Here is a 24,330-nt window from a genome sequence, read left to right on the forward strand (position 1 = left end):
GATCCGGTAATTCAAAAAGGCCCCGTGTGATTCTACAGCGCCGTGTGAGCCGACGCCCGCCCGGTCCGCGGCGCTCCGGCCGGGCGGGTCGGGGCTTCGCGGCCGAGCGCCGGCTCCTGGCGTCAGGGTTCCTCCCGCGGGTCCGCCTGTCCTCGCACGGGCCGGAGAGCTGCCGGTGCCCCCCGGCGCGCCACGCCGGTGCCCGGCCCATGCCTGCGCTCTGCCCCGGCACCGCGGGATGTCGGGCGAGCGCGGCCTCCCGCCGCGGGCTGCCTGCCCCCGCCTGCCTCACCGCAGCTGGTAGCTAGGCAGATTTGGGTGGCCTAGCGACCCCGCGCGGGTTTTCCTTTGCTCGTGTGAGAGCAAGAGGCTCCGCACAGACACGCACTCCGCCGGGGACGAAGGGCCGCACACCAACCGCACACCGCACATCGCGCGGGGACGGGAGGCGCCCCGCCCCGGCGGAGGCCGCCCCATCGGCGGCTCGGCCATCAACTTCCCGCCCTCCGCTCGCGGGCTCGGTGGGATCGACGCTCGCTTCCTCACCGCCAGGGCTGAGCGAGGGGAGAGGCAAGATGGCGGACAAGGCGCCCAGCGGCTCGCAGAAAGCCAGTGGGAAGGTGAGGCCGTTCCGCGGGGCGGCCCGCGGCCCGCCGGCCCGTTCCGCCGCCTGAGGGCATGGCCGCCGCTCGCTGGCGCGGCAGCGGTGCCCGGGAGTGGCGGTGCGACGAGGCGCGGGCGGCGCGGCCTGCTCCGTCCCTGCTCTGTGCCCGGGGTGACTGCGGGCCCCGGGAGGGGGTGGGGAGGCGGGAAGGGGGCGGTGCGGCGGGCCCGGGCCTCTCGCGGGGCATCCCCGCTCCCCAGGACCACCGTGGGCACGTTTCCACCGCAGGCTGGCAGCAGCGGCCTCCTCGCGTCCCCGTTCCCCCGGCGGAGGAGTGCGGGGAGGTTGGCGCGGGGCCCGGCGGAGCGCGCTGTAACCGCGGGCGCGGGGCGGCCTCCTCTGACCGGCGTATCCCCGCTTTCGGGTGCGGACAGCTGGTTAATGGTCGGGTCTTACCCCTGGCCGTGTACGTGTTTAATTTCGGTCGTGGTGGGAGACCTGATCCCACCATGGGCCGAAGCTCACGTGGGCTTAGTGTCCAACTTGCGAATGTGACGGAAAGCGACCATTTGAGATGCAAGTGTGTTCTTTCGATTTACCAGTGAAATTACAAATTTCACAAGATCACCGTGGCGTTCCCTGCTCTTTTGATTGTGCCTTCTCTACTTCCTGTAATTTCGGTCTGTTGGATTTGCAGACCACAAGTCCAAGGTAGTGCGGAGTTCCGGCAAACTTGTCCAGAGCAGTGCGCTGGAGCCAGCGCCTGGCTGGCTGCGGGCAGGAGCAGCACAGAGCCGCCTGCTCCCTGAGCGCCTCTCCTGCCAGGGGAGGTGAGGGTGAGCCGGTTTGAGGGACGATCTGGCAGCTAATGGTATGAGAATCGGCGATTAGCGACACTCCCTTTCACTCACCTTGTTGCAGGTTTTAGGACAGAAGTATATAAATCTTCTGGTTTTTGGTGTGGGGTTTTGTTTTTTTTGGGGGGGTGGGGTGGAGGGGTTGTTTAGGGGTGAGTGTGTAAATCGGTCAAGGGAGAAGCCGTATTTTGTCTCAGGAATTGCCAGTGCTACATAGATTAATAGTTTTTACCCGTTTTTGTATTCAGCTAAAACAGAGTTTTTTTGGTTTGGGTGGTTTTTTTTTTTTTGGTTTTTTTTTTTAGCTGCTAGGAAACTAGCTGGAATGTAGTTACCAAGAGCCTTTGCATGTTTACCCAGTTGGTGTTATTAGAGTAGGAGAGTTTTATTTTAGTTTCCCTTTTATGATCTATTCCAAATATTGCCAGGAAACGTTTCACTGGATCTTGCCTTTGGCTTGGAACTGCAAGTAAGAGCTGGACAGAAAACCTTACTACTTAAAGTAGGTCTTAATTTATGGAGAATGGCTTCCAGGGAATAAGACGTCCTGGGATTTCAAGTATAATTAGATACAGAATAATAATTTAAATATTGATTACTGCAACTGATAACATGGTACACAAAACCAACCCAGATGTGATCCCTTTCTTTTCACAGTTGCATCATAGACTTTTTTTGGTTTGTCATTTACTATTTCTGTACTGATAATATTGTTTTTTTTTAATATACAGTAATACTTCATTTATAAGAATTCTTTTCAGTCCTAGATCTTAGTTCTGCAGAGCTATGTGCAGACACTTAACTCTCCTTAGTAAGTCATCCATCCCATTGAAGTCAGTGGGGCTACTAGAGAATGTAAAATCAAACGTTCATTCATCTGTCGAGGCCTGTTGCTGAAGTCCTTTATCCTGCCATCTTCATGCAGTTTTCCCTTGCCCCTCAGTTTCCTCTTACTCTAGATGTATATGCTGTGTTTCCAGTAGTCTTTTCCCTGTGCTTTATATTTTAGATCTTTCTTGTTTTGTATTGTTGCTATTATTTTATGTGCCAGAGAAAATAGTGATAGTATGTACCTGGATCCATGAGAATGGTTTTGGTGGAAAAAGATTAAAACGATGATACGCTTAGCTCTTGGGATTTATTTCTGTTAACTTCAGCTTTCTTTGGGGGAATGGGGTGTATGTGGTGTCTTTTTGTGTGTGTGTGTGTGTGATTTCATGAATGTTTGCAATATGTATATCCATAGAAATGCTTTCCAGATGTTTGCAGAAAGAAATATGACACAATGGTACTGAAATTAGTAATATTCTAATTTTTGTAATTAATTTATTCATGCAAGGATAAAAATTTGTGGGTTTAGTTCAGCCTGCATGAAAATGTTTATGATTTAACAATCTAAGCAAATAACCATTTTGCTCAATTTCTTAAAGTAATTATTTGTCAAACATTTTTATTTTTTTAAATACATCTAAAAAATTAAATAATTAAATGTTGAAGTTTTAGACTCAATTTCTTTTGGTGCATTGTGTTTGCAAGTTACAAGAGTAATTGTACTTGCAAAACAAATATGTCTCATAGACTCCATAGGATATGTTTCAGACAGTTCCAAGATGTGCCGTTGCTGGCTTCTAGCCTACCTCCTGGGGAAGACACAGTGACATTTTGTTTTCTGTGTTCTGTGAAAAGCTGTGGCATAGTGGTTGAAGGCTTTAACACTTAGAGTAAGATACGGTTTCTCCCCTTCAGAATGGGTGGTGTCTGTTCTTCAGTCTTAGTGTCCAAGTACTGATTTTGAAGGTCTAGCCAGTTAACTTTGTTTTATAGTGTAAAATCAAGCTTACTTCAGCTAGGCATTGCCTGTTCGATTCACTGTTTGAAAACCATCGCTGGAGACAGTCTGGGTCTAGGAGCACCCCTTGCTTGTGTCGCTGTGGTGGTAGCTGCTTTTTATGGTTCTGTCAGCTTCTAAATAAGTTGGAGAGGCTCCAATGTGAAATGTGTTGCAAAAGCATCATCTATTCCTTTGTCACTTTGAGATTAGGATAGCAAGATACGTGCTTGAGGCTTCCAGAAGTCTAAACAGTAAAGAGTGACAAAATTAAGGGAGAGAAAGTAGAGACTGCACAGGAGATCAGTGTAGGGTATGGTTCTGAAATGGCAGATACTGTTTATGTTCAGTTATTATCTTGATGTAATGAAATCTTAGTTGCTCAATGACTCTTCTATTTTTGTATTGTATCTTCTGAAAGTAGTGACTATATTGCATGTCTGCTGCTCTTTACATATAATGCTGTATAAATTGGGTACCATGTGGCAGAAGAGATTATCTACTTGGACCAAGCTGTGGGTTTCCCTTTGTCATTCTAAAAAAATGTTTTAACAACATTCCTTAATTTTAAATGCTTTTCTCAGGCTTTTGAGTAAGTTATGTGTTCATTAAATGTTGAAGGACGGTAACTACTTGCTTGTGAATGGGCAGCTTTCCTTGGTAGGTTGAAGTGTATGAAGAGTGGCAACATAAATCTGTACGTGTGGTGAATTATAGTTGTATGTAGCATTTGCAGAATGGTGAAGCTCATGATCTTAACTTTCCCTGTTGTTGGTCAGCTGGTGTCCAGAGGCAGGAGAGGCGTGTGTTCCTGTTAATGGAAGCTTAAAGGAGCTCTCTTCCTTATTTCCCCTCTAGCAGTAGAAAGTTAAATGTTGGCAGTTCCTGTTCGTCTGAGTTTAAGGTTGTAAAGGAATAGCATTCCTTGCAAGTACTTTGGAGAGAACTGTTTTCCATTTACTTTTGAGTCTGCAAGTGATGTCTAATTAAATAGTGAATAATATAAATATGCACTATGCCAGTAAATTTAAAGAGTAAATAGATTAGCTATAAAATAATTTGCAGGTGTTTGCAAGCATTTGTTTTTTTTAGAAGTTTGATAGAGAAAGGGAGAATAAAAAAGACAAGCTGGCTGGAAACCTCCTTGCTTTTCTTGGACTTTAACTTCTTGGTTTAAGCAGTGATTCCATTTGCTTTTCCTTGGTATCAGTGCTGACACAAACCAGTCCCAGCTTTAGCTACTTTTCTGAACATTGTCATGTTTAGTTGATTTGGCATGATCTTTTTTTTGGGGGGGAGGGGCCTGCTATGAACTGAAAGCTGGTTTGGCTGAGCCTCCCCTAACTGTCTTTTCTAGGTAGTCCATTAGATCGGGAAAAGTTATCTAATTCAGTGTGACCAGCTGCCCAGTATGGGGGCACAGTCAATGGAAGGTGTTGAAATAGGGCTGCAGTGTCTTACACCAGAGTTTCTCATAAATACTTTACCATGAAGCCGTTAGTTTCTGCAGCAGCAGGGCTTTTATTTATGTTTTAAGTTGTAGCCATTACAGTTGTAAAAATATTCAGCATTTGGAAGGCCAAGGATTGTCTCCTGGGTTTTATTGGCAGCTGTTGTGCTTTTGTTTGTTGTTCTACTATATGGCATCAGTATTAATTTAAAAAAAAGTTTGCTTATTATAGACAGCATATTTTAAATATTTGTGAAATAATATGATCATGCCAGTTTTACTGAGAGATTGTTAAATTTGGAGAAACTATTAAGAGCTGGACTTGTGGGCACTTGCACTGCTGGCAGAAAGATTTGAGGGAACAGTTGTCTCTTCTCTGTTTTCTTTGGAAGCTGTCATGAAGCTGGAATAAAATTTAAACATCAGGATCTGAGGGAGGGCTCTCTGCTTTGGCTTTCTTATAGGAATTTGTTATAAATCTTATTTGTATGGTCCTTTGAAGGTTTTTTGAGGTTTTTTGTTTTTTTGTTTCTTTTGAAGGTCGAGTAAACTTGGCTAGACTCAGTAATGGAACTTTGAGCAACCTGACCTCCAAGACTGTGGTTTGTCAGGGCCGTATTTTACTGGAATGCCATTTCAGCAGCCTGGATTGCTACTTCAGTTATGTTGGCACTACTCTTTGAGGGACCTGTGCAGTTAAAAGTGATTCAGATGGAAAATAGTATGGTTTAGGAAAAAAAAATAAGAAAAAAATAGGTTTCGTGCAGAGTGGTAGAGGCAGTGAATTGGGATTAAGAAGACATTTGTACATTGTTTATGCTGGCAATGACTGAAAGATGGACTCATCGCACTTTTTTTTTCTGTCAGCGTTTTGAATATGAAGGAGCTATCCTCACATCTCAGACATTGTTAGGTGCAGGACAGAGCTTTGGGTATGTATGTTTCAACAGTTAGTTCAGTTGAGCTAATAAAACATGATGAGAAGAGGAAAAAAGAATCATGTTCCAGGTTTCTACACAGGTGGGCAACATCTGAAATGCTCCTCTCTGTGAATGTTAGAAAGGCACTGTGATTCTGCTGAGTCAACTTGGCTGGTATACCTCATAAGGAAACAAAATGGACCCTTTGTCCAAGTGATAGGTGGATGCAAAGTGCAGTGCTGTGAGAATTAGCTTTGTTAATAACTGCTATTTAGAAACTGGCGGATAGCAATGCATAATTTTGTCAAGATCACTTAATCCTGTGCTTTGTCGGTACAGTTGCTTGGATGGTCAGAGGCAGTAGCAAAGGGATGAACTAAATTTATACATGAGAAGAGAAGACCTTAAAAATAAAAACTGTTTAAGGAGGACAATAATGTGGCTCTGCAGAGCAGCTAGTTGCTGTGGGATAGGGTTGGTCTAAAAGCTAAAACTGCTTTTAGAAGATTTTAGAGTGCACCTTAGAAATTCTGTTTCTTGGCTTATGTTCAGGGTGGCTTGCTCCACAGTGCCATGGTCCCTGTTGATGGGTTGGGGAGCACCCCTGCGCTTCTAGCTCAGCAACTTACAGACTTTTTTCATCACTGGCCTGCTTTTCCTGCTGTTAGTCTGCAGAATCTTTGTGTGCTACCATATATCTAAAGCCTTTCCAACGAGTTTCATCTGCTCTGTTGCTGGAGAAACAGATTTAGTGTCTTGTTACTTTTTTTTTTTAATGTTTTTCCTCAGGATATTGTGTTAAGTGTCATTGTACTGAGCATTGGTACTGTTTGTTACTGTGTGGTGCCTTGTTTGTTGTCCTCCCTGTAGAAGCAGCTTTGGCACCCATCCCTGTTAGAAAGTGTCACTTTCCTAAACTTCTATAAATGAAACGGATGTAGAGAATTGAGAAGTGGTCTTTTCATCTTCCTGTTGCCGAACAGCCTCCTTCCCCCAAGCCGTGCTAGGTCTTGGACTCTGTCAGTACAGTAAGGCAGATGGCGTTGTATTAGTCCACCTTTAAGATTTATCTGTTTAACTGCAGGTCTGAAACTTTCTTTTTTTTATTTTATTTTTTTAACGGTGGCATTGTAACTGATGTATTGGTTGCCCCAGGGTGGTAACTGGCAGCAGGAAGAATGCTGTTTTCAAGCTCCAAAATTCTTTTGCACAGTGTCTTTATTGTATCTGTGTGATGTTATGCTATACATCTGTAAACTCTCTGGGGAAGGACACATTTCCTTAAGCTGCATTTTTACAGTGTGTAGAACTGTGGATAACTGTTCTGTGGATAAAGGTTACTGATAGGCAGTTGTGAATCACGAAAAAATCCAGCACCAAATACAGAGGAAAAGTTTGCAGGAAGTAGTATTAGCAGAAGATGCTTGTGTGATACTTGCCTTCACATGTAGTTTAAGTTTAATGAACTGCTACTGGTACATGTGAACTAAACCTTTTATTAGCCTCTGTGCAAAGTTACGCCTTGTGAATAATGTATAGTTTTTCAGGTAAGTGGGTTTGGGAGGTCCTTGAGAGTAAGACAATCTGTTTATTTTGTTTGGGTTTTTTCCCCCCCCTTTCTCTTTCTGGAAAAAACTCCAAACATATTCCTAGGAGCCTTTTGCTTCTCCTTTTTTAAGGGTTGTACCTTTGTGACTCTCTTTACCTTTGTGGATTTATTCTGGTTCTTGAAGTGCTGTCTGCCATTTTTTCTAATTTGATTTGACTGTAAAACATGGGAATATACTTATGCAAAGACAAATGTCTTTATCTTAGTTGATGAAAAAGCATGATGCAAAATGAAAATGAGGTCTAGTAAATTATCTTCTAGAGTAGCGTTTGGTGCTTGTCCGTTTTGGAAGACTGGAGGTGGAACACCATATATTACTGTTCCTGGTAGAAACTGTAAATTCCTGGTAATAAGAACTGCTAATATTCTGTAATTAATGAACATATTTTAGCTAATGAAAAGGTTTTATTTTGTTGTAAATTTCAATTTAGATTATGAATTGTGCATCAGGCAGCAATGTCTTAATAGTAGATGTCATGTCAGTGAGGTTTTCTGAAATCTGGGCATTATGTAATTTAAAAATATGTTGGAGTGTTCTCCATCACTGAAACTGATTTAAAAATCTTACTTTAAAAGCAGCCTATGCAAATTTTGTATATACACTGGTTTATGTGTTTAAGTTCAATTCCAGTTTAAAGTAATAATGTTAATGTGTACATACAAATTGGACTTGGTGTTCTTAAGGTGGCCAGCTTCCATCGATGCACGACATACTAAGAACAGTTCTGCAAATGATTTTGTAGTGAGGCAAATACAATCAAACACTCTGTGTAACCTTTTAACAGCCTTTCATGACAACTCTTGCAGATTTGTTGTAACAAACCTAATTTTTTTTCCTTGCAGTGGTGGTAGTGGCATGTTTATAAAATCCAGCTGTGGAAATTTAATGTTTTTAATGGTAGCAAGAGCAGTCTATCTTTAATCCCTTTTTTGCCCTATATTGACATTTTTTTATGTTGTGACCCTGTTCAGATGCATCATTAAAATACATCACATGCATCTTTGTTCTTGTGTATTTGGACATTGAAGTTGAAATGAAAATTGCATTTGAAGAACTGACTGAAAAAACCAAAGGTTGTTTGTCTGTTTGTTTTTCTGTGCCTCACATCCACTTCATTCTCTCTTCAGGTCAGGGTGCCAGATGCAGTACACACCACTGGATCTGCTGATACACATGTAAGTCCAAAATATTTTAAAACAAAATAAAACCCAACCCCAAACAAAAAAATCCAACCAGTCCCACAAACTCAAAATAGGCCTGTTCTCTAAAGAAAACTACTTGCTGCAGGCAGACTCTGGTGCATTGGGTATCTAATCTGTAGGTGTTTGAAATGAACCATTGATTTTCATGTCTAAAAATATTCTTGAAACTTTCAAACAGCCACTAGTGTAGGAAGTTCTGCTGCATGATATTGCATTCATAACAGAACAGAACGAAGCTGTAAGGACTCTACGTGTTTATTCTTATACGGAGGAATAGTTCAACATACAAGGTGATTAATCATAGGAGCCACTGTGTATTATGGTATAGTACGTCTTTTTGTATACAGTTGGCTTCTCAAAAATAAGATAGTGTGGCCCTGATTTCATCTTATTTTTTCTTCCTAATAGAATATACTTAAAGCAAAAGGTAAGAATAAATACCTAGTCTTCCCCCTGCTGTGTGGAGGGCAAAGAGACCTTTGCTTGGTCATGTGGTTGGTGTGTTGCTTGAAGGCTTACCTATTTCTGAGCTAAAATGAAAACAGGCAGCAGGAGCCAAACCAAGTGTTAGTATCAGACAGTTCATTCTGTGGTTTGGATTTTCCTCAAGATTTCAAATTGATTTTGTATGTGAAAAAGTCAATTACCAGCTGTTAAATTGCTTATAAGATAACATTATTCAAGTTGTGACAGCAGAAACTTTTCATAAAGTAGGTGCTTTTGACTGATTTGCTTTACTTGCTACAATTTGAAAAATTACTGTTAAATCTGTTCTGAGTATTTTGTGTTGTTGATGGAACAGGGATTTCAGTACTTTGTGCCTTCTTGTAGTCAATGCAGTGTTATGTTTAATGGGAGTTTGCTTTCATACAGTGGTTTGATTACTCATCTAGAAGTGGTTTTCTCTTTGCTTCCATCATTTGCTTTACCCTTTTCACTGTGTTATTTTCCAGTTTTTTAAAGGAGGAAGGCCTTCAAGTTTTGTATAGTTCTGTTAGGAATTCTGTGAAGCTGCATATGGTTAATGTTACAATTGCCTACTAGAATGTAACTAGCAGCCATAAACTAGTTCAATTCTATTAACTTAATACTGCTCCAGCAACTTTGAAGGTGGCATTTTGTTTGTTTTTCTTCCTGAGACCCTTTCTAAACTGAAGAGATCTTAGTGCCAGAACTCTTGTAGCTGCAGGTATCCTGTAACATTACTGGGAGAGATCAATTTTTGATGACAGGATAAGCCTTGGGTAGGGGTGTGGTATTTGTTTTGTCTGCATTGCTGTGCCATAGCAATATGCCCCTGTTTTGCCAAGGGTTGTATAGGGTTTGTCATAGTGAAATGTAAGCTGTCTTTCAGACAAGAGGAAAATTGGATTTTATTAACTTTAAAAACACACAGATGCATTAAAAGCTCCTGATAAACCTGTCATAGCAGCTTTGCGTTGACAAACGTAGTGCCATGTAAACCAGATAACTCTGCAGACAACACTGCAGTAATTTGTAACATATAGGTTTCTTTTTTAATGAAGAAGTAGGGAACATTTTTCAAAGAAATATGAGCTCTTTTGGTCATATGCTTGGCACAGATCTAAGAGGTGTTTGTGATACTAAACAAGGATTATAAACTGAAAATATTTCAAACCATTGTTTTTCACAGTGCTTTTTCATATGTAAAGAATTCTGAATAGGAAGCTGATACTAGAAGTAAAACTTTACAAAGAAAATTATTTCAGAGGAAACTGATTTTGCAGTTGGCATCTGATTTATTTTTTTTTAATAATACAACAGTTCACCTTATTTCTCTTGATGTTTAATTAAATTGAACTGATTTTTCTGTAAAGAACTGTCATTGCAGAAGTGGTAGTTTTAAGCATCACTGTGTAAGGGCATCAAAAATATTTTGAAGGTAAAGGCTAATAGCTTATGTTTTGCTTTTCTGAGTATTTTTTTTCTTGTTCTTGTGCTGATTTTTTTAAGCTAGGAGTTTCCAGAGAAGTTTCTTATCTTTTCTCTCCTTTCCTTCACATTGCCCATGTCTTTTGAACATGGTCTTAATGCTGTTGTCTTTCCTCTCAATGCTTTACCATCTGTTAACTACCTAAGTAGAATCTTAAGAATTCTCCTTTCATACACTCCAGAAATAACTGTTTTGTGGAATTCTTCCTTCATCAGGGTTTCAAGAAGGGAGGAGTGGAGTTAAATTACCTGAAATAGAAAGAGGAGCTTTCTATTTTTTCTAAAATGTAGGAGCTAAATGTGAGATCTTTAGTTTTATTTAGCTGGTAGATGAAAACCTCAAGAATGTGTTTTCTTCTGTGTGCAAAAATATTACACTTAACCTTGAAGTACAGATGAAATTTAGCATCCCTTTTGTTTGTCAGTTATACCTTGTGCAAGTGTTCTTTTGAGCAAAACAGTCAGAAAAGCTTCAAGAACTATTGGTTTTGTTGTTTGTGTTTTTTGGGGTCGTGTCCCATCTCCCCCCCCCCCCCCCAGTAATTGCAGTGATCAAAAAGGAACTGTAGTGCAAAGCATGTATTTCCAAAGGTTTAGAAACTGTGTTGTGTAGTGATAAAATCTCCAAGCTCTTACAGGAAGTACCCTTCAGATTTCAGCTGTGTTTGAATGGTGTATTAAAAGCTTTCTCATTAAATGAAGGATGATTTGTTTTTAAAAAAAACCGTAGATTTGAATTTTTTGGTTGCATTAGATAATGGCAAGTTCAGAGAGAGCCTTATATTTTGTTTAGGTTAAGTGCTTCAAGTAGGAAGTTTTTCATCTAGACTAAGGTGAAGAGTAACATTGTTGTAATTGTTTTGTAAACAGTTTTAATGTTTGTTTTCTTACTCCTTTTGCAGCCTCTAATGGAAAGCAAACTTAAAGCATTCAGTATTGGCAAAATGAGTGCTGCCAAAAGGACTCTGAGCAAGAAGGAGCAAGAAGAATTAAAAAAGAAGGTAATGGTAGACAATGAAAACTTTACTTTGTATGTAGAGCTGAAGTAAGTTTGATTTTAGATTAGACAGCTTTACCACAACAGTTCTTTGTTTTGATAATTGTAGCTTTCCGAGGATGAAAGTGAACTGTATTTTACATGTTTAATTTGTTCGGGGCATTAAGAGAGAGGGAGAGAGGCTTGCTTCTTTCCTTCTATGTGAGAAATCAAGTTCTCTGGCTTCCTGAAATACTGAATTACAACAATCCATTGATTGTTGCATTGTTCAAATTGAGGACAGCTGTCACCTTAGGTTATTTTCTGTTCTTTGTTTGCTCTCTATCATTGGATTTCAGTTAATTAGAAAGAGTACCTGTCGTCCATGAAATGGTTTCAGTATGCATCCTTGTTATTCTGTAGAACATATTTTTGTCTGATGACTTCATTTGAATTTAATAAAAACATTAAAATTTGACACTGAATTTTAGGATCATGAGAAGTGGTCCAGGTTTTAGGAAATATGTAGCTTATGGTTGGTAAGGTGGAAGTTTTGGAAATTTTGGGCTTTGAACTCTACACGCACAACTCTTACTACATTTCAGTGGGCTATCTCCTGCTAGGTTGTTGCAAGTACTAGCCTAAGGAAACAGTACTGCTAAATTTAGCGTCTGGCTCAAATTTATTAAGTCATTGAATTAACTTCTTCATTGGGAAATACCTACAGGTGATCCTGTTGTTAATTTCCTTCAGTCACATGGGTTGATTGTAATGGGTAAGATGGAATACGTACTTTTCTCTGATAGTTAGGTCAGCCAAGCTCCAGTCTCATAATGCTGGTTTTTCATATGATCTTTTCTGTTTGCCATCTTCTGAATGTTAAATTGCCATATAAATGCTTGTAAATGAACAGTCATATTTAAGCATACGGGCCTTATTTTCTTCATTGTGTTGTGTTCTTCCCACATTTCTCAGAAATTTGAATTCTTATCTAAAATTGAATGCAGTTGATGCAGTTTGTAGCAGGAACTCTAGAAAATAAAAAGGAATGTCACATAGCTAATTTAAGAATAACTGTCTATTGAAAGTTGTTCTGTGATGATAGTAAATAGATTAACATTTGCTGTGTAGGAGGATGAGAAGGCTGCTGCAGAAATTTATGAAGAATTCCTTGCTGCCTTTGAAGGAAGTGATGGTAATAAAGTGAAAACGTTTGTAAGAGGAGGAATCGTTAACGCATCTAAAGGTATATGAATCATTTTTTGGGGGTAGTGCATCATTTGGCTTTGAGTAAATATGAAGATCATGTGGCATGATTTGTCTTTTAAACTTCAGAGGAAAAAATGCTTTGTTTTTAAAATTCCTAATCTTTGTTCTTTTTCTTCATATTAAAACATGTTAAATGACAAGAAGTTTGTATTATCTTCTTTTTAAATGAAACAATGTACTGAATTGAATGAACGAGACTAAAGAACAGCATTCTTTCTAATAAAGTGTTGTGCAGCATTATTTAATACAATTTGTTTTTAATTTGCCTTTAATTTCAGAGGAGCATGAAACAGATGAAAAACGGGGTAAAATCTATAAGCCTTCATCGCGATTTTCAGATCAAAAAAATCAACCAAGCCAACCGTCTAATGAGAAGCCTCCATCCCTCTTAATGATAGAAACCAAAAAACCTGTAAGTTTCTTATTTGAATATTAATCCCACACTTAGGAAGCATTTAGAAGTGCTTAGAAAAAGGTCTGTGTGATCTTGCAGAGTAGTTTTATCAGCTTTTATCGCATAATAAAAAAAGGTGGAAATTTTCATTTGCTTAGTCCCATAGCAAATAACAAGAGGATGAAATGCAGAGGTCCAGTAGCCCTGTATGCGGTATGATGTACCTAGTACCGCACTTTGATTTGGCTGCTGTATGTTTTTACGGTGTTCATGCTAATTGAGGTGGACTTCTCATGAATACAGATTTAGTGACCATTGCAACATAATAGTATCTCCAGTCCCTAGAATTTGTGACGTTTTAGAAGCAATTCTTCTTGCTGCCATCTGGTTTTAGGTTTTTATAACTTAATAATAAAAAAATACCTTTGCATTGATCCAAATTCTTCTTGGTGAGGATTTTTTTTGTGATGGTATTTGAGAAGTCCCTTTAGCTCTGTGAGTTGAAACAAATAAGCTACAGAACTTGCACATTTTTGAAACTGAACACCTTGTTTTTATTTATTTTGACTTCTGCGTGGTTTGATACTCTTCTTTCTGTTTTTTTTGTTGTTAAAACTGAGATTTCATCATAAAAAGTAATGGAAATATTATGAACAAATTTAGTCTTCAAGTTAAAGTGATAGTTACATATGATTACTGTTACTACTGTGTATGTGTAATGTGTAATTAATGTCTTGGGCATCATAAAAGGTCTTTCAATAGAGCTTACTACAATTTTTAAGCTAAGCGAAACATGATACTGCCTGTTAAGGTGGGAGATGAGATGTAATGTGATAATCATGGGTAATCCTATCCTAGCCTCCCTTCAGCTTTAAACAAACCTCAGATTTAGACTAGTGGGATAGTATTGAATGGCAGTTTTGATTTTCATTGTATGTAAAGCTCTATAGTTACAGAAATTAATTGTAGCATTTTTTATTATGCTGAGTTCTGTTTTGTCATATGCAAGTGTTTATACTGTAAGAATATTACTGCTTTTCAAATTTGTCATAAATACTTATCAAGTAATGCAATCAGTTTACTCACTTGCCCTGTCCAATGGTGATTGAAGATAATGAGGTAAAAATGATTTTATTTATTTGGCAGACCCTCCCCAAAAACAAAAACAAACAAACAACTTTGCCTGGGGTGAGTAGGAAGTCCAGTTTTTCCAAAGCTGTAGTGTGTAACACAATAAATATTTTGTATGTCTGCCTATTGGAAACGTTTTCATTTAAATTTGGTTATATAAAAGCAATGTTGTTGAAGATAACAGTTCACATGAGTTAGTTAAGGTACATATATTACAGTAAAAAAAGTAGTATTACGATATCCATATTCTTTGTCATTCAAGAGTGTATTTTCTGAGGATCTTGAACTATTTAGAGTAACTGTTTCTTCAGACCTGTATTTATATGTGAAAGAGAGCAAGACAGGGAAATTCTTTTCACATAGAATGTTTGTCTGTGGATAAAATAATTGAATATATATATATGTAAAATAATTTACATATATATGTGCACACATGAATTTAGAGCATGACAGTTTGCTAGGGGTGTAGTCAGGTTCCAGGTTTCTAAGTGGAACAAACTGACAAAATACATCACAGATATTTTAAATGTGTATGTTGTTGAGAGAGTGTTTGATCACACATGCTACACTGTAATAATGAGACAAAGTTTAGTTTAAGCTATCTTTAATTTTGTATTTTCTAGCTTTGTGTTTGATAGCCCTCAGTCTTAATGTTTTCAAGTCTGTTTTCTTTTGGTTTCGTTTCGGTTTTTTTTTTTCCCCCTCCTGTAGTTTACTTGGTTTGAACGCTACGGGTAAAAATGCATGGAAATTATCTTAAACTTTGTTATATACATATTTTTATTTTTGTTCATTTTATCTGCTGAAATGTTGGCTGATATATCTTTAATTTTAGCCTTTGAAGAAAGGGGAGAAGGAAAAGAAAAAGAGTAATTTGGAACTTTTTAAAGAAGAATTAAAGCAGTAAGTTTGCCTAGTTTTTACTGCAAATAAAGATGCGAGGTTTTTACTTTGTTGTTACAGGCAATATTTAGGATTATTCTTGCTAAGCTGTTTCCCAAAACAGGCTGTTATTTTGTTTTTTCCTGAAATGTTTGTGGAGTTGTATTAACTTAACAATGACAATGATGATTAAACAGAGTTTGAACTCATGCTGGTAGATGCTTGGTATAGGTGTCTGTGATTTGTTTGGATAATCAGTTCCCATCTAATTAGTTCTTTGATATTTCATGATAGTCCTGCCCTTTCTTATGCTGGTTGGTGATAGGAAATGTTTACCACTATCATTAAGAGTACTTCTGTTTTGAAATCAGGCATCGACAGGAGGCTATAAAATTACCAAAAAACAAACCAAAGAAGCCCAGTATGATGGCTGGCTTAAATATGTTTCTGTTGAAATGAATGGATTTCTTTGCGTTTCAGACGTGTTTGATTGTGACCTTTGAAAGAGTTTGGTATTGCCTTCCAAAGCAGAAGAAAATCCAGAGCAATTAACCAAAAAAATTACATGTAAATGCATAAAGTGTTTCAGAGATCCCAGTTAAGTGAATGACTGGCTTCCAAAGCTACCAGAGATGGTTTTTGGATCAGTTAGGTGTGAATAGAAGCTTTGATGATTGAATCAACCAGCCATCTGAACCAGGATAAAAAATGGAAACCTAGGTTTGTTTCTTTGACAGCTGCTGTCAATATGATCCTTACAAGTGGAACTTGGGATGCAGTTCTGTTACAAATTTGCAAGTGTGAGCCTGTAAATGAGAACACTTGTTAACATGGTCTCATGCCTCATTAAAGTTAGTGAAGATACAGCAAGACAAGTAGGTACTGTCGTGAATGAGGGTGTTCAGGTTTTGGGTGTTGCCCTTTCTCTTGATGGGGATATAGCAAACGGATTGGTAGCAAATTGAAATGTGTGCCAGACTCTGGAGGAATAAGAAGCTTTTTCAGTGTCTTTAAAACTGTACCCAGAGGAGTCGTCGTATGAATTTGAGCTTGTATTAGTGCAGAACTAAAACTTTAATTACAAGTTTGGAGACGTACCTCAGCTTGCATAATTTTAAAACTAAGCCGAGTAATGCTTCAAAAAGATTCTGAATGTGTAATAAAACAGAAAGAGCAGCACATGTATTGAGTGTAACAGAGTACCATATATTTGTCCTGATGTTAAGAGATGGAAAACAAAATAATCTGTATGCATTAGAAAACAATAGGTACTGCATTATAAGTCCATAAATGGCTCCTGCGAGTAGTGTCTGAACTTCACTGCTCTCAGTTCATTAGTTGATGTAAATGGATTGACAGCCTTGTATTCCTGATACACTATATTTTCGTACCAGGGTTTAAGGGCAGACTACAAGGAACCAAATAGTTACTTATGTGAGTACTATCCTCAGAGGTGTAAACTGAGACCAGATCCTGTATGTTCTAGAATAGTCATATGGGGGTGTCTGTCACCCTACAAGGTGACAAGCCTACGTGAATAAGGCTTGGAAAAGGTAGGAGGAGAAATAGACACTAAGGAGTTAGTTGCATCTTTAAAAGTCATTTGAATGGTCGATGGATCTCTGGCAATTGGACGTGGAATTTGGGTCACTTTTTCAGAGCACAGGTCTTATTTCTGGTCTTGTAAACTGCTTCTCAAACTAAGTAAATTTTGTTTGAGATTAAAACAACCTGACAATATGAATGAGGAAGCATGCAGCTGGAATAATTCTGGAAGATATAGTCCAGTTGATTAAACAGAAATCAAACATACTGACAACTTGAAATTTTTGACAAGCCCATTGTTTAGTATTAAAAATTCTTATAATTATGAAGTTAATAGAAGATCTTAGAATGAAAATCTCAAAATGGTATTGTTACTTAAGTTAAACTTGCTTTGTAGAATACAAGAGGAACGTGATGAAAGACATAAAACAAAAGGTAGATTGAGTCGTTTTGAACCACCCCAGTCAGATTCAGATGGCCAGCGTCGTTCAAGTAAGTAGATGGTTTTTGTTAATGTGTGTCTGGGCTATGAAATTTGTAGACTAAATTACATGTATTTTTCTTCTCTTTATTCAGTGGATGCTCCTTCAAGAAGAAACAGATCATCTGGTGGTAATACAGTTTCTTTTCTCATTCAGTATAGTATTGTTACTTAAATGCATAGCAAGTGTTATGACTTCTTTTTTTTTCTTTTTCTTTTTTTTCCTCCATTATTGTAGTGCTGGATGATTACGCACCAGGGTCACATGATGTTGGAGATCCAAGCACAACAAATTTGTATCTTGGAAACATCAATCCTCAAGTAAGATTGTAGCCAAGGAGTGCTGTGTTGGCATGTTGGGGTCCGCACAATTTTTTTTTCTAGTGGCAGGTTTCCCCCCTTTTTGTTTTAAACCCGTATACAAGGTACAGTTGGTGACTGTAGAGGCAGTATTCATTTGAAAAATACTCTGTATGTGGTGCTGCAAAAGTTAAGGTTTAGACTGTCAGTTACTAGATGTAAAACTGCTCAGTTAAAATTACTTTTCCCTGGATATCTTTGTGCAAGGTGGGTCATATCTCAAAAATCTGAGTGTGCTGAGTTTTAAATACAGTTTTTTTAATTACCCCCCAACCCTGCAAAAACAGTATCAATGAAATGTTGTTTTTAAAGAACCTCAGAAAAATCAAAATCTTGAAACTTGGACAATGATTGTCTTAGAAACGCAGTAGAAAGATGCAAATTTTTACCTTTTCTCCTGTAGATGAATGAAGAGATGTTATGTCAAGAATTTGGACGCTTTGGACCATTAGCTAGTGTTAAAATTATGTGGCCAAGAACTGATGAAGAAAGAGCAAGAGAAAGAAATTGTGGCTTTGTTGCCTTTATGAACAGGAGAGATGCTGAAAGAGCGTTGAAGAATTTAAATGGTAAACAGATTTCTTGGCTTGGAGTTGTAATCACCTTTGTAGGAATATTGAGAAGTAACTGTAAATATATCGTCAAGTTGTTTTATCAGACTAATGATAGGTATGCTGTAACTCCAGTACTGGATACCACGCTGGTAGTGATTTTAGTTTACACTGACTGTTTACTGGCAGCTGAATGTTTCCAAATTATAGCATACAGAAGGGCTGGAATATTGATGGCTTTTGCTGTGGGTAAAAATGTAACATTTCTGGCTGTTTTGAACATGTCAGTGGGAGGTAATTTTGCATATGGATTATATCTTGTCTATCTTGTTTTTGGTGGGGGGGAGGGGGGGGAAGCAGCTAGTCCTTACAGTGCACAGAACCTGAAAATCAAAAATCAGCATCCTAGACAAAAAGAATAAAAAGACAAGGATTCCCTTGCATAGCTTACTGAAAATGATCCTTTACTAGAACCGTTAGTAAATAGGCTTACACTGTGTAAGGGTTCTAACTAGTTACTACATCTGGTTTTGAATAACATAATTTGAAATTTGTTACTGTGAACACAATGTTTTGAAGAATTGTAGTGCTGAAATAATACAATTAAAAATTACTGTCTTCGTTCTGATGTGCTGAATATCAAATTTAAAAAGTCATCATCGTCCCCCCAAATCAAGTAGTTGTGTACTATAGTCTCCTTAAATGTATGTTGGGTGGAGATTAATAAAATATTTAATGTAACAGGTTTTCATTTGCACATGATGTATGTGTCACATAGGTGTGATACACTAATCGACAATGTAAAAAGTAAACCATGGCAGGCAAAACCTAAATGCTGCACTTAACTTGCAGAAATCTTGAGCAAGGCAGAACCAATTTATGACATAATGGTATTTTTGTTTTGGTTTTATTTTACTTTCCGTTTTTCAGGCAAGATGATTATGTCGTTTGAAATGAAGCTAGGTTGGGGCAAAGCCGTACCTATACCACCACATCCAATATACATTCCACCTTCTATGATGGAGCATACCCTCCCGCCGCCTCCGTCTGGACTGCCTTTTAATGCCCAGCCTAGGGAGCGATTGAAGAATCCTAATGCTCCAATGTTACCACCACCAAAAAACAAGGAAGATTTCGAGAAGGTAACTTACAGTACCCTGGGCCATATCTCATTTTTAAATACTACATCTGTGACAGTATTTCAGTGGCTTCGTAGATTTGCATTGTTCACGCTGACTTTGGCGGCCCTTAGTGTGCACACTCACTGGCTCCCTGCTGTAGCCCAAGGGAACCTACTTAATTCCTGAAACTGTTTCATGTCCATGTTAGGGTACAGTATATTGGGGTTTCATTTATTTTAGTCCTCCTTTAAATCTGGCTATCATTTTCCCCCTCCAGGCTCCCTGGATTTTTTTCTCCTACGTCCCCCCATTTTGTTGGCTGCCAAATTGCAGTATCTAAATTGTTTTCTTTATTAAAAATACTACGTTTTAATTTGGGTAGTATTATTTTTGCAGTAGAGGAGTTGATGTATTTTGTGTAGAAGGTAATTAATCTGGACGTTGAGTAAGTATTTTATGCTACTTATGGAGTCAGTTTTCAAACTTTTTCTGGAATATTAGCTGATAAAGGGGTAAGTATCTTGTAATCACAAACCAACTTTATTTACATTTGTAAGAATTTGTTGATTCTTTGAATGACACTTAAATGTTAGGGCTGTTTTTTGTAAGACTTGGGAATAAAGTAATACCAATGTGATCCAAGTCAAATAGTTTAGAATCTTTTTCATAAACTTAAGAACTCCTTTCTTAATTATATTCAGTGTAGTTCCTTTGCAGTGCCTCAATGTGCATTCTGACAGGAATGTTCTGATACTTTGCAATTAGTGAACCTTTATGGTTCACTGACACAACCATTTGCGTTTTGTGTAATTGCTTAGTTATAACTTCACAGCAGTGATTGCCTGCAAAACTTGTGATAGATGTGTAGTATTTTCATTGCATATGTATATTTTTTGCTTGTTACTTGTTAACAATACTCACATATTCTATGTTTATTATCTGATGTGACTTCATATACAGACTCTGTCGCAAGCCATAGTCAAAGTGGTTATCCCAACAGAAAGGTACATGTTTTTCTTTATTATTACTGATCTAAATATAGACAATTTCCCCTTCGGAATTTTAAAGAAAAATGGTGATGTTGAGGAAAAGGTAATGGCTTGACTGAGCAATGGTTCTTTCATGACACTGGAGAGAAATGTGTGTGTGTTACAGTCTTATTATTCTCGTCTTTACTTTTTTTTAGTGAGGATTGATTTAAGTAATTATCTTTTGCATTTAATTTGAGCACTAGAAATAGTTGCAGGATAATTTTGTGAGTGAACAGTAGGGTGAAATAGCTTGTCTTAAGAGATGCTGTAGAAGTCCTGACACAAACCTTTGAGGGGGTTCTTTTTTCTTTCCTTTATTTTGTGTGTTTTGTTTTGACTTATATAATTTGTGACCAGTTCAGTTAAAAATCAGTTTTTATTTCTGCTTTCTTTTTAAATGTGCAACAGTTAATAATTCTGGTCACTCAAAAAGGTAGTTCTCTGTTGCAAGGGTACTTTTCCATTTTGGTCCCCATCAGTGCTCCTACCTTCTTCACACTAGTGTAGGTATACTCTTGCTCAGTTAAGCTAGAACCTTTTCCCAAACATAGGAACACAACACTGTTTTAAAAGTAAATAAGCACAAAAGATTACCAAATTCTCTTTGACATTGGCCTTGGTGAGCAACACCAGCTGAACTGTCTGCGGCAGCGGGGGACCAGGAAAACATCATGGGATGGATTGGGAAAGTATACAGTTTTTGACCAGACATTGGTACGATCGGCTCCAATAAATGTGGTTTTATTATAACTGAAAAGCTTTTTTTGTTGGCCAACTTAAGCTAAATGACATTTTAAAATAATGCACTTAAGACTATCATCTTTTTTACTACACTGTTTTAATTGTCACAAAGTCCCTTTTTTCTTTTTTTTTTTTTTTTTTGCGTGTGTGGGGGGGGAAAGAAAGATTTGTGAAGCTAGTTATAGTAGTATATTAACGTATCTGTCAATAGATGCTCAAATGCACTAGTATTTTTGTTGAAATTTTAGGACAGTACAATTTTTGTTGGGTAGAGACATGAATGTTTAAGGGTGACCTGGATGAGTCTTGATTTGAGAACCATATTGAGTAGTAGAACAAATACATGTAAAAACTGCACAGTGCTTACAGGGTATTTAGCTTTCAGAGAAAGGTGTGTTTCCATTTTATTTACTGTAGCATTTTGAAAGCTCATATGATAAGAAAAGCTCATGGTAATTGAATTATATTTGAAAACATCACATCATGCAGAAATTTTTCTCCTTTGTGTGGAAATACTCAATATTGGATTTAACATCTCTTACTATATATAGACAATCAAAGTTTTTCTGAGAAGTTAACTTTCAAGTAGTCATGTCTTACATACAAAATGCATGTGATACCCTCTTTCAGATATGGGATGTACTGAATCTTTTTTCATACATCTGAGGTCTTGCCAAAGCAGATGTTCTTGTTCAGGCATAATCTGCTTTTATGCAACTTCATTGTTCTCAATGAAGGAAAAATTAGATGAAAACTGGTGCCGTGGTTCTGCAGGAAGCCAGAAATGATCGCACTGAACTTGCCTTAAAATAAATGCATATTGTAATAGCTCAGGGGCTTGAAAGCTAATTGTAAATCTTTTTCTTACTGATGTTTTCAAATACAGTTCATATAACAAGAACAGTCTTGCTATTTAGACTTCCAGAATGTTGCTTTAAATAAAATGGCTACAGGATTGTTGAGACCATGTTGTCTTTACAATATTTCTGGGATTATAAAAAGCAAACAGACAGGAAAATTGAGCTGGTAGTTGTTTGGTTTTTTTGTGTAGTGTTTGAGGCAAATGTAGATTTAATGCTAGCTGGTATAAAACAGAACATTTGCTAAGTTTGCAGATAGCAGGGGCAGGTTTTTATTACTATGTTTTTAAGTTGAAATTTTTTTATCTAGTGCATTACATCATCTGTGGCAAAACTTTGAATACTCATGGTAGAAAACGATTACCTCGTTACTAAGAAGTAGTAGAAAATTCTGCCGTTTTTCAATGGAACAATTTTTGAATTTTAATTAAAACATTGCTAAAAGGAAGTCTAATGATACATGCAAAGAAACTATCCATTTGTTAAATCTAAGAAAATAAATCGAAAAATGTAAAAATCTGTGCTTTTTTTTTTTGTTTGCATCACATTCAAAGGACACATGCTGTGAAGCTTTTGATATATGTAGGTAATCTATATTTGAAAATTCAGGATCCTGTTTCCAAAAATTGCCAAAAGGTTGGAAACTGATGATCACTATTCTTTATAAAGTTTACATGACTGTCAGCTCTTAGCGTGCTTACAGGTGGCTCTGCATTTTCAGATGAGTGCTGAGTCAAACGAATACAGATTTTTATTTTTTTTAATTGTCATTTGTTCACTTGAGTGTATGAGGGAGGAAACGTTGGATGGTATGACACGAAATGATGGACAGGTTTGTTCTATACCAGTAGTTGAGTCTTGACCAAAGACACATTATCTAAATTTAATAAAACCATTGCCCTGTTTGGCATCAAGAAGGCTATTTGCTTTTTCTTTCATACTTGAATAGTTTGAAAGCTGAATGCAGTTTGTATCGAATATTCAAAAATATGGGTGTTTAATTTTGAGTGTAATATTCAGCCACTAAGTCCTTCGTAGAACTTCAGCTAACATTGGTCTGAGTTCTAGGCAATTTAGATGAGAGCTTAGTTTTTAATAGTTAGTTGTACTTTGGTCTTCAGTTGCCTATTTTTATGCATAAGGACTTTTAAGCTTCTGCTAAGTGAGAGATGGTTGTAGGTTAAGCCGTGGAAATTCAGGAAAGAGGTCTCCTCTTAAATTCGTACTCCACCGTTTCTAGGCATGTTTATATTTTAGAATGCCCATGTCTATGATGCAAGGCTATAATATGTTCCATGTTACCTTATCTTCTATGCAGTTTTCTTAACAATACAGCAAAATAATCTCCTGCACAGTTGTAGTATCTTAGGTGGAGTGTAGTTTTATATAGTGTTAGGTCTGAATCAATTTTTCTTTAACTGTGTTGTTGTTGTAGGAATTTGCTCGCTTTGATACATCGCATGATAGAGTTTGTGGTACGGGAAGGGCCTATGTTTGAAGCCATGATCATGAACAGAGAAATCAACAATCCAATGTTCAGGTGCTTATTACGTTGCTTCAGTTTGAAACAGCACTAAATATTTTCACTGTTGCTAATATTTTTTGTTTCTGAAATACTAGTAAGAGTTAGTTTTACTGTTTCTATTTCTAGATGCAGACTTTTTTATAAATCGTACAAATGTTTATGCTGTCTTTTTATGAAGAATATACTTTTATTCCAGTTATTACTAATGTGCGCATATAAGTAAATACTACATACACACTATAAAATACATTTGTATGTACATAAAATATATATAATAAATACATTTTTCATTTAATGCCTACTTTTCTGAGGGATTCAAAGTCATCAGTGGAAGCAGTAGCATACGTTTTTTAAAAAAAACAACAAAAAATTATCTTCAAAACAGACAGAGGAACTCAATTTAATTAAGTCCAGTCTTCTCAGAACCTAATTTTTAACTTTTAGCAAGAGCTGGGAGTCATTTTTCTTTGATGTCAATACAAATAGGATTAAACTTGAGCTGACATAGTGAAGTTGTCAGAATTTCTAGTTCTTGTCATTAATGGAAAAAAAAAAAGGATCAATTTCCAAATTTCTTGTGAAATGCAGTCTCTGAAAAACTTTTTCAGGGAAATATGAAGTGATCTTTACAAAGAATTTTTATTTGCAGTAAGGTTGAAGTGCTTCATATATGGTTTTTATATGCAAATTGAGAAAATATGCAGGTCAAAATACCCTAGCCATAAAAGCACGCTGCCATTTTGGTTGGTTTGGGTTTTTTTTCCCTGCCTTCCCTAATCTTGTCGGTGTTGAGACAGACAATTTACTGGTAGAACATTTCAAGTCATTTGGTATTCAATCTGAGCAACTGAACTGCCTAACTGAGTTCCTGCACCACTTGTGCTGAGGTTGCAGTTGCTCCTGTAGTTACTCTTTGCACTGATGATTTTTCTGCTGTACTGTGGGGCTGCACAGTCGTTCTTTCTGACCCTGTTCATTCTGCTTTCAACTTCTAAGAAATACTGTGCCTCTGTGGAATTCTGCACTCTGCTTTGCAGAT

The 24,330-nt window shown here is 37.8% G+C and overlaps 1 protein-coding gene across 6 annotated transcripts in view; it reads left to right on the forward strand.

The window, feature by feature from the left end:
• Window positions 1-415: 415 nt before the first annotated feature.
• Window positions 416-24,330, forward strand: part of U2SURP (U2 snRNP associated SURP domain containing) — a 46,157-nt gene continuing 22,242 nt past the window's right edge. Inside the window, exons 1-14 of one of the 6 annotated variants that reach the window (XM_055723274.1) lie at window positions 416-620; window positions 8,397-8,444; window positions 11,327-11,425; window positions 12,532-12,646; window positions 12,948-13,081; window positions 14,210-14,251; window positions 15,030-15,097; window positions 17,019-17,113; window positions 17,198-17,233; window positions 17,341-17,423; window positions 17,866-18,031; window positions 18,944-19,155; window positions 20,095-20,138; window positions 23,202-23,306. In XM_055723274.1, the coding sequence (XP_055579249.1) occupies window positions 576-620; window positions 8,397-8,444; window positions 11,327-11,425; window positions 12,532-12,646; window positions 12,948-13,081; window positions 14,210-14,251; window positions 15,030-15,097; window positions 17,019-17,113; window positions 17,198-17,233; window positions 17,341-17,423; window positions 17,866-18,031; window positions 18,944-19,155; window positions 20,095-20,138; window positions 23,202-23,306 (1,292 nt within the window). In that variant the 5' untranslated portion in view covers window positions 416-575. Of the gene's footprint in view, window positions 621-8,396; window positions 8,445-11,326; window positions 11,426-12,531; window positions 12,647-12,947; window positions 13,082-14,209; window positions 14,252-15,029; window positions 15,098-17,018; window positions 17,114-17,197; window positions 17,234-17,340; window positions 17,424-17,865; window positions 18,032-18,943; window positions 19,156-20,094; window positions 20,139-23,201; window positions 23,307-24,330 lie in introns of those variants that run through there. The other 5 variants (XM_055723270.1, XM_055723271.1, XM_055723272.1 and 2 more) reach the window with 5 other exon arrangements.

The sequence above is a fragment of the Falco cherrug genome, chromosome 11 (genome assembly GCF_023634085.1).
Source record: "Falco cherrug isolate bFalChe1 chromosome 11, bFalChe1.pri, whole genome shotgun sequence".
NCBI classification, from domain to species: Eukaryota; Metazoa; Chordata; class Aves; order Falconiformes; family Falconidae; genus Falco; species Falco cherrug.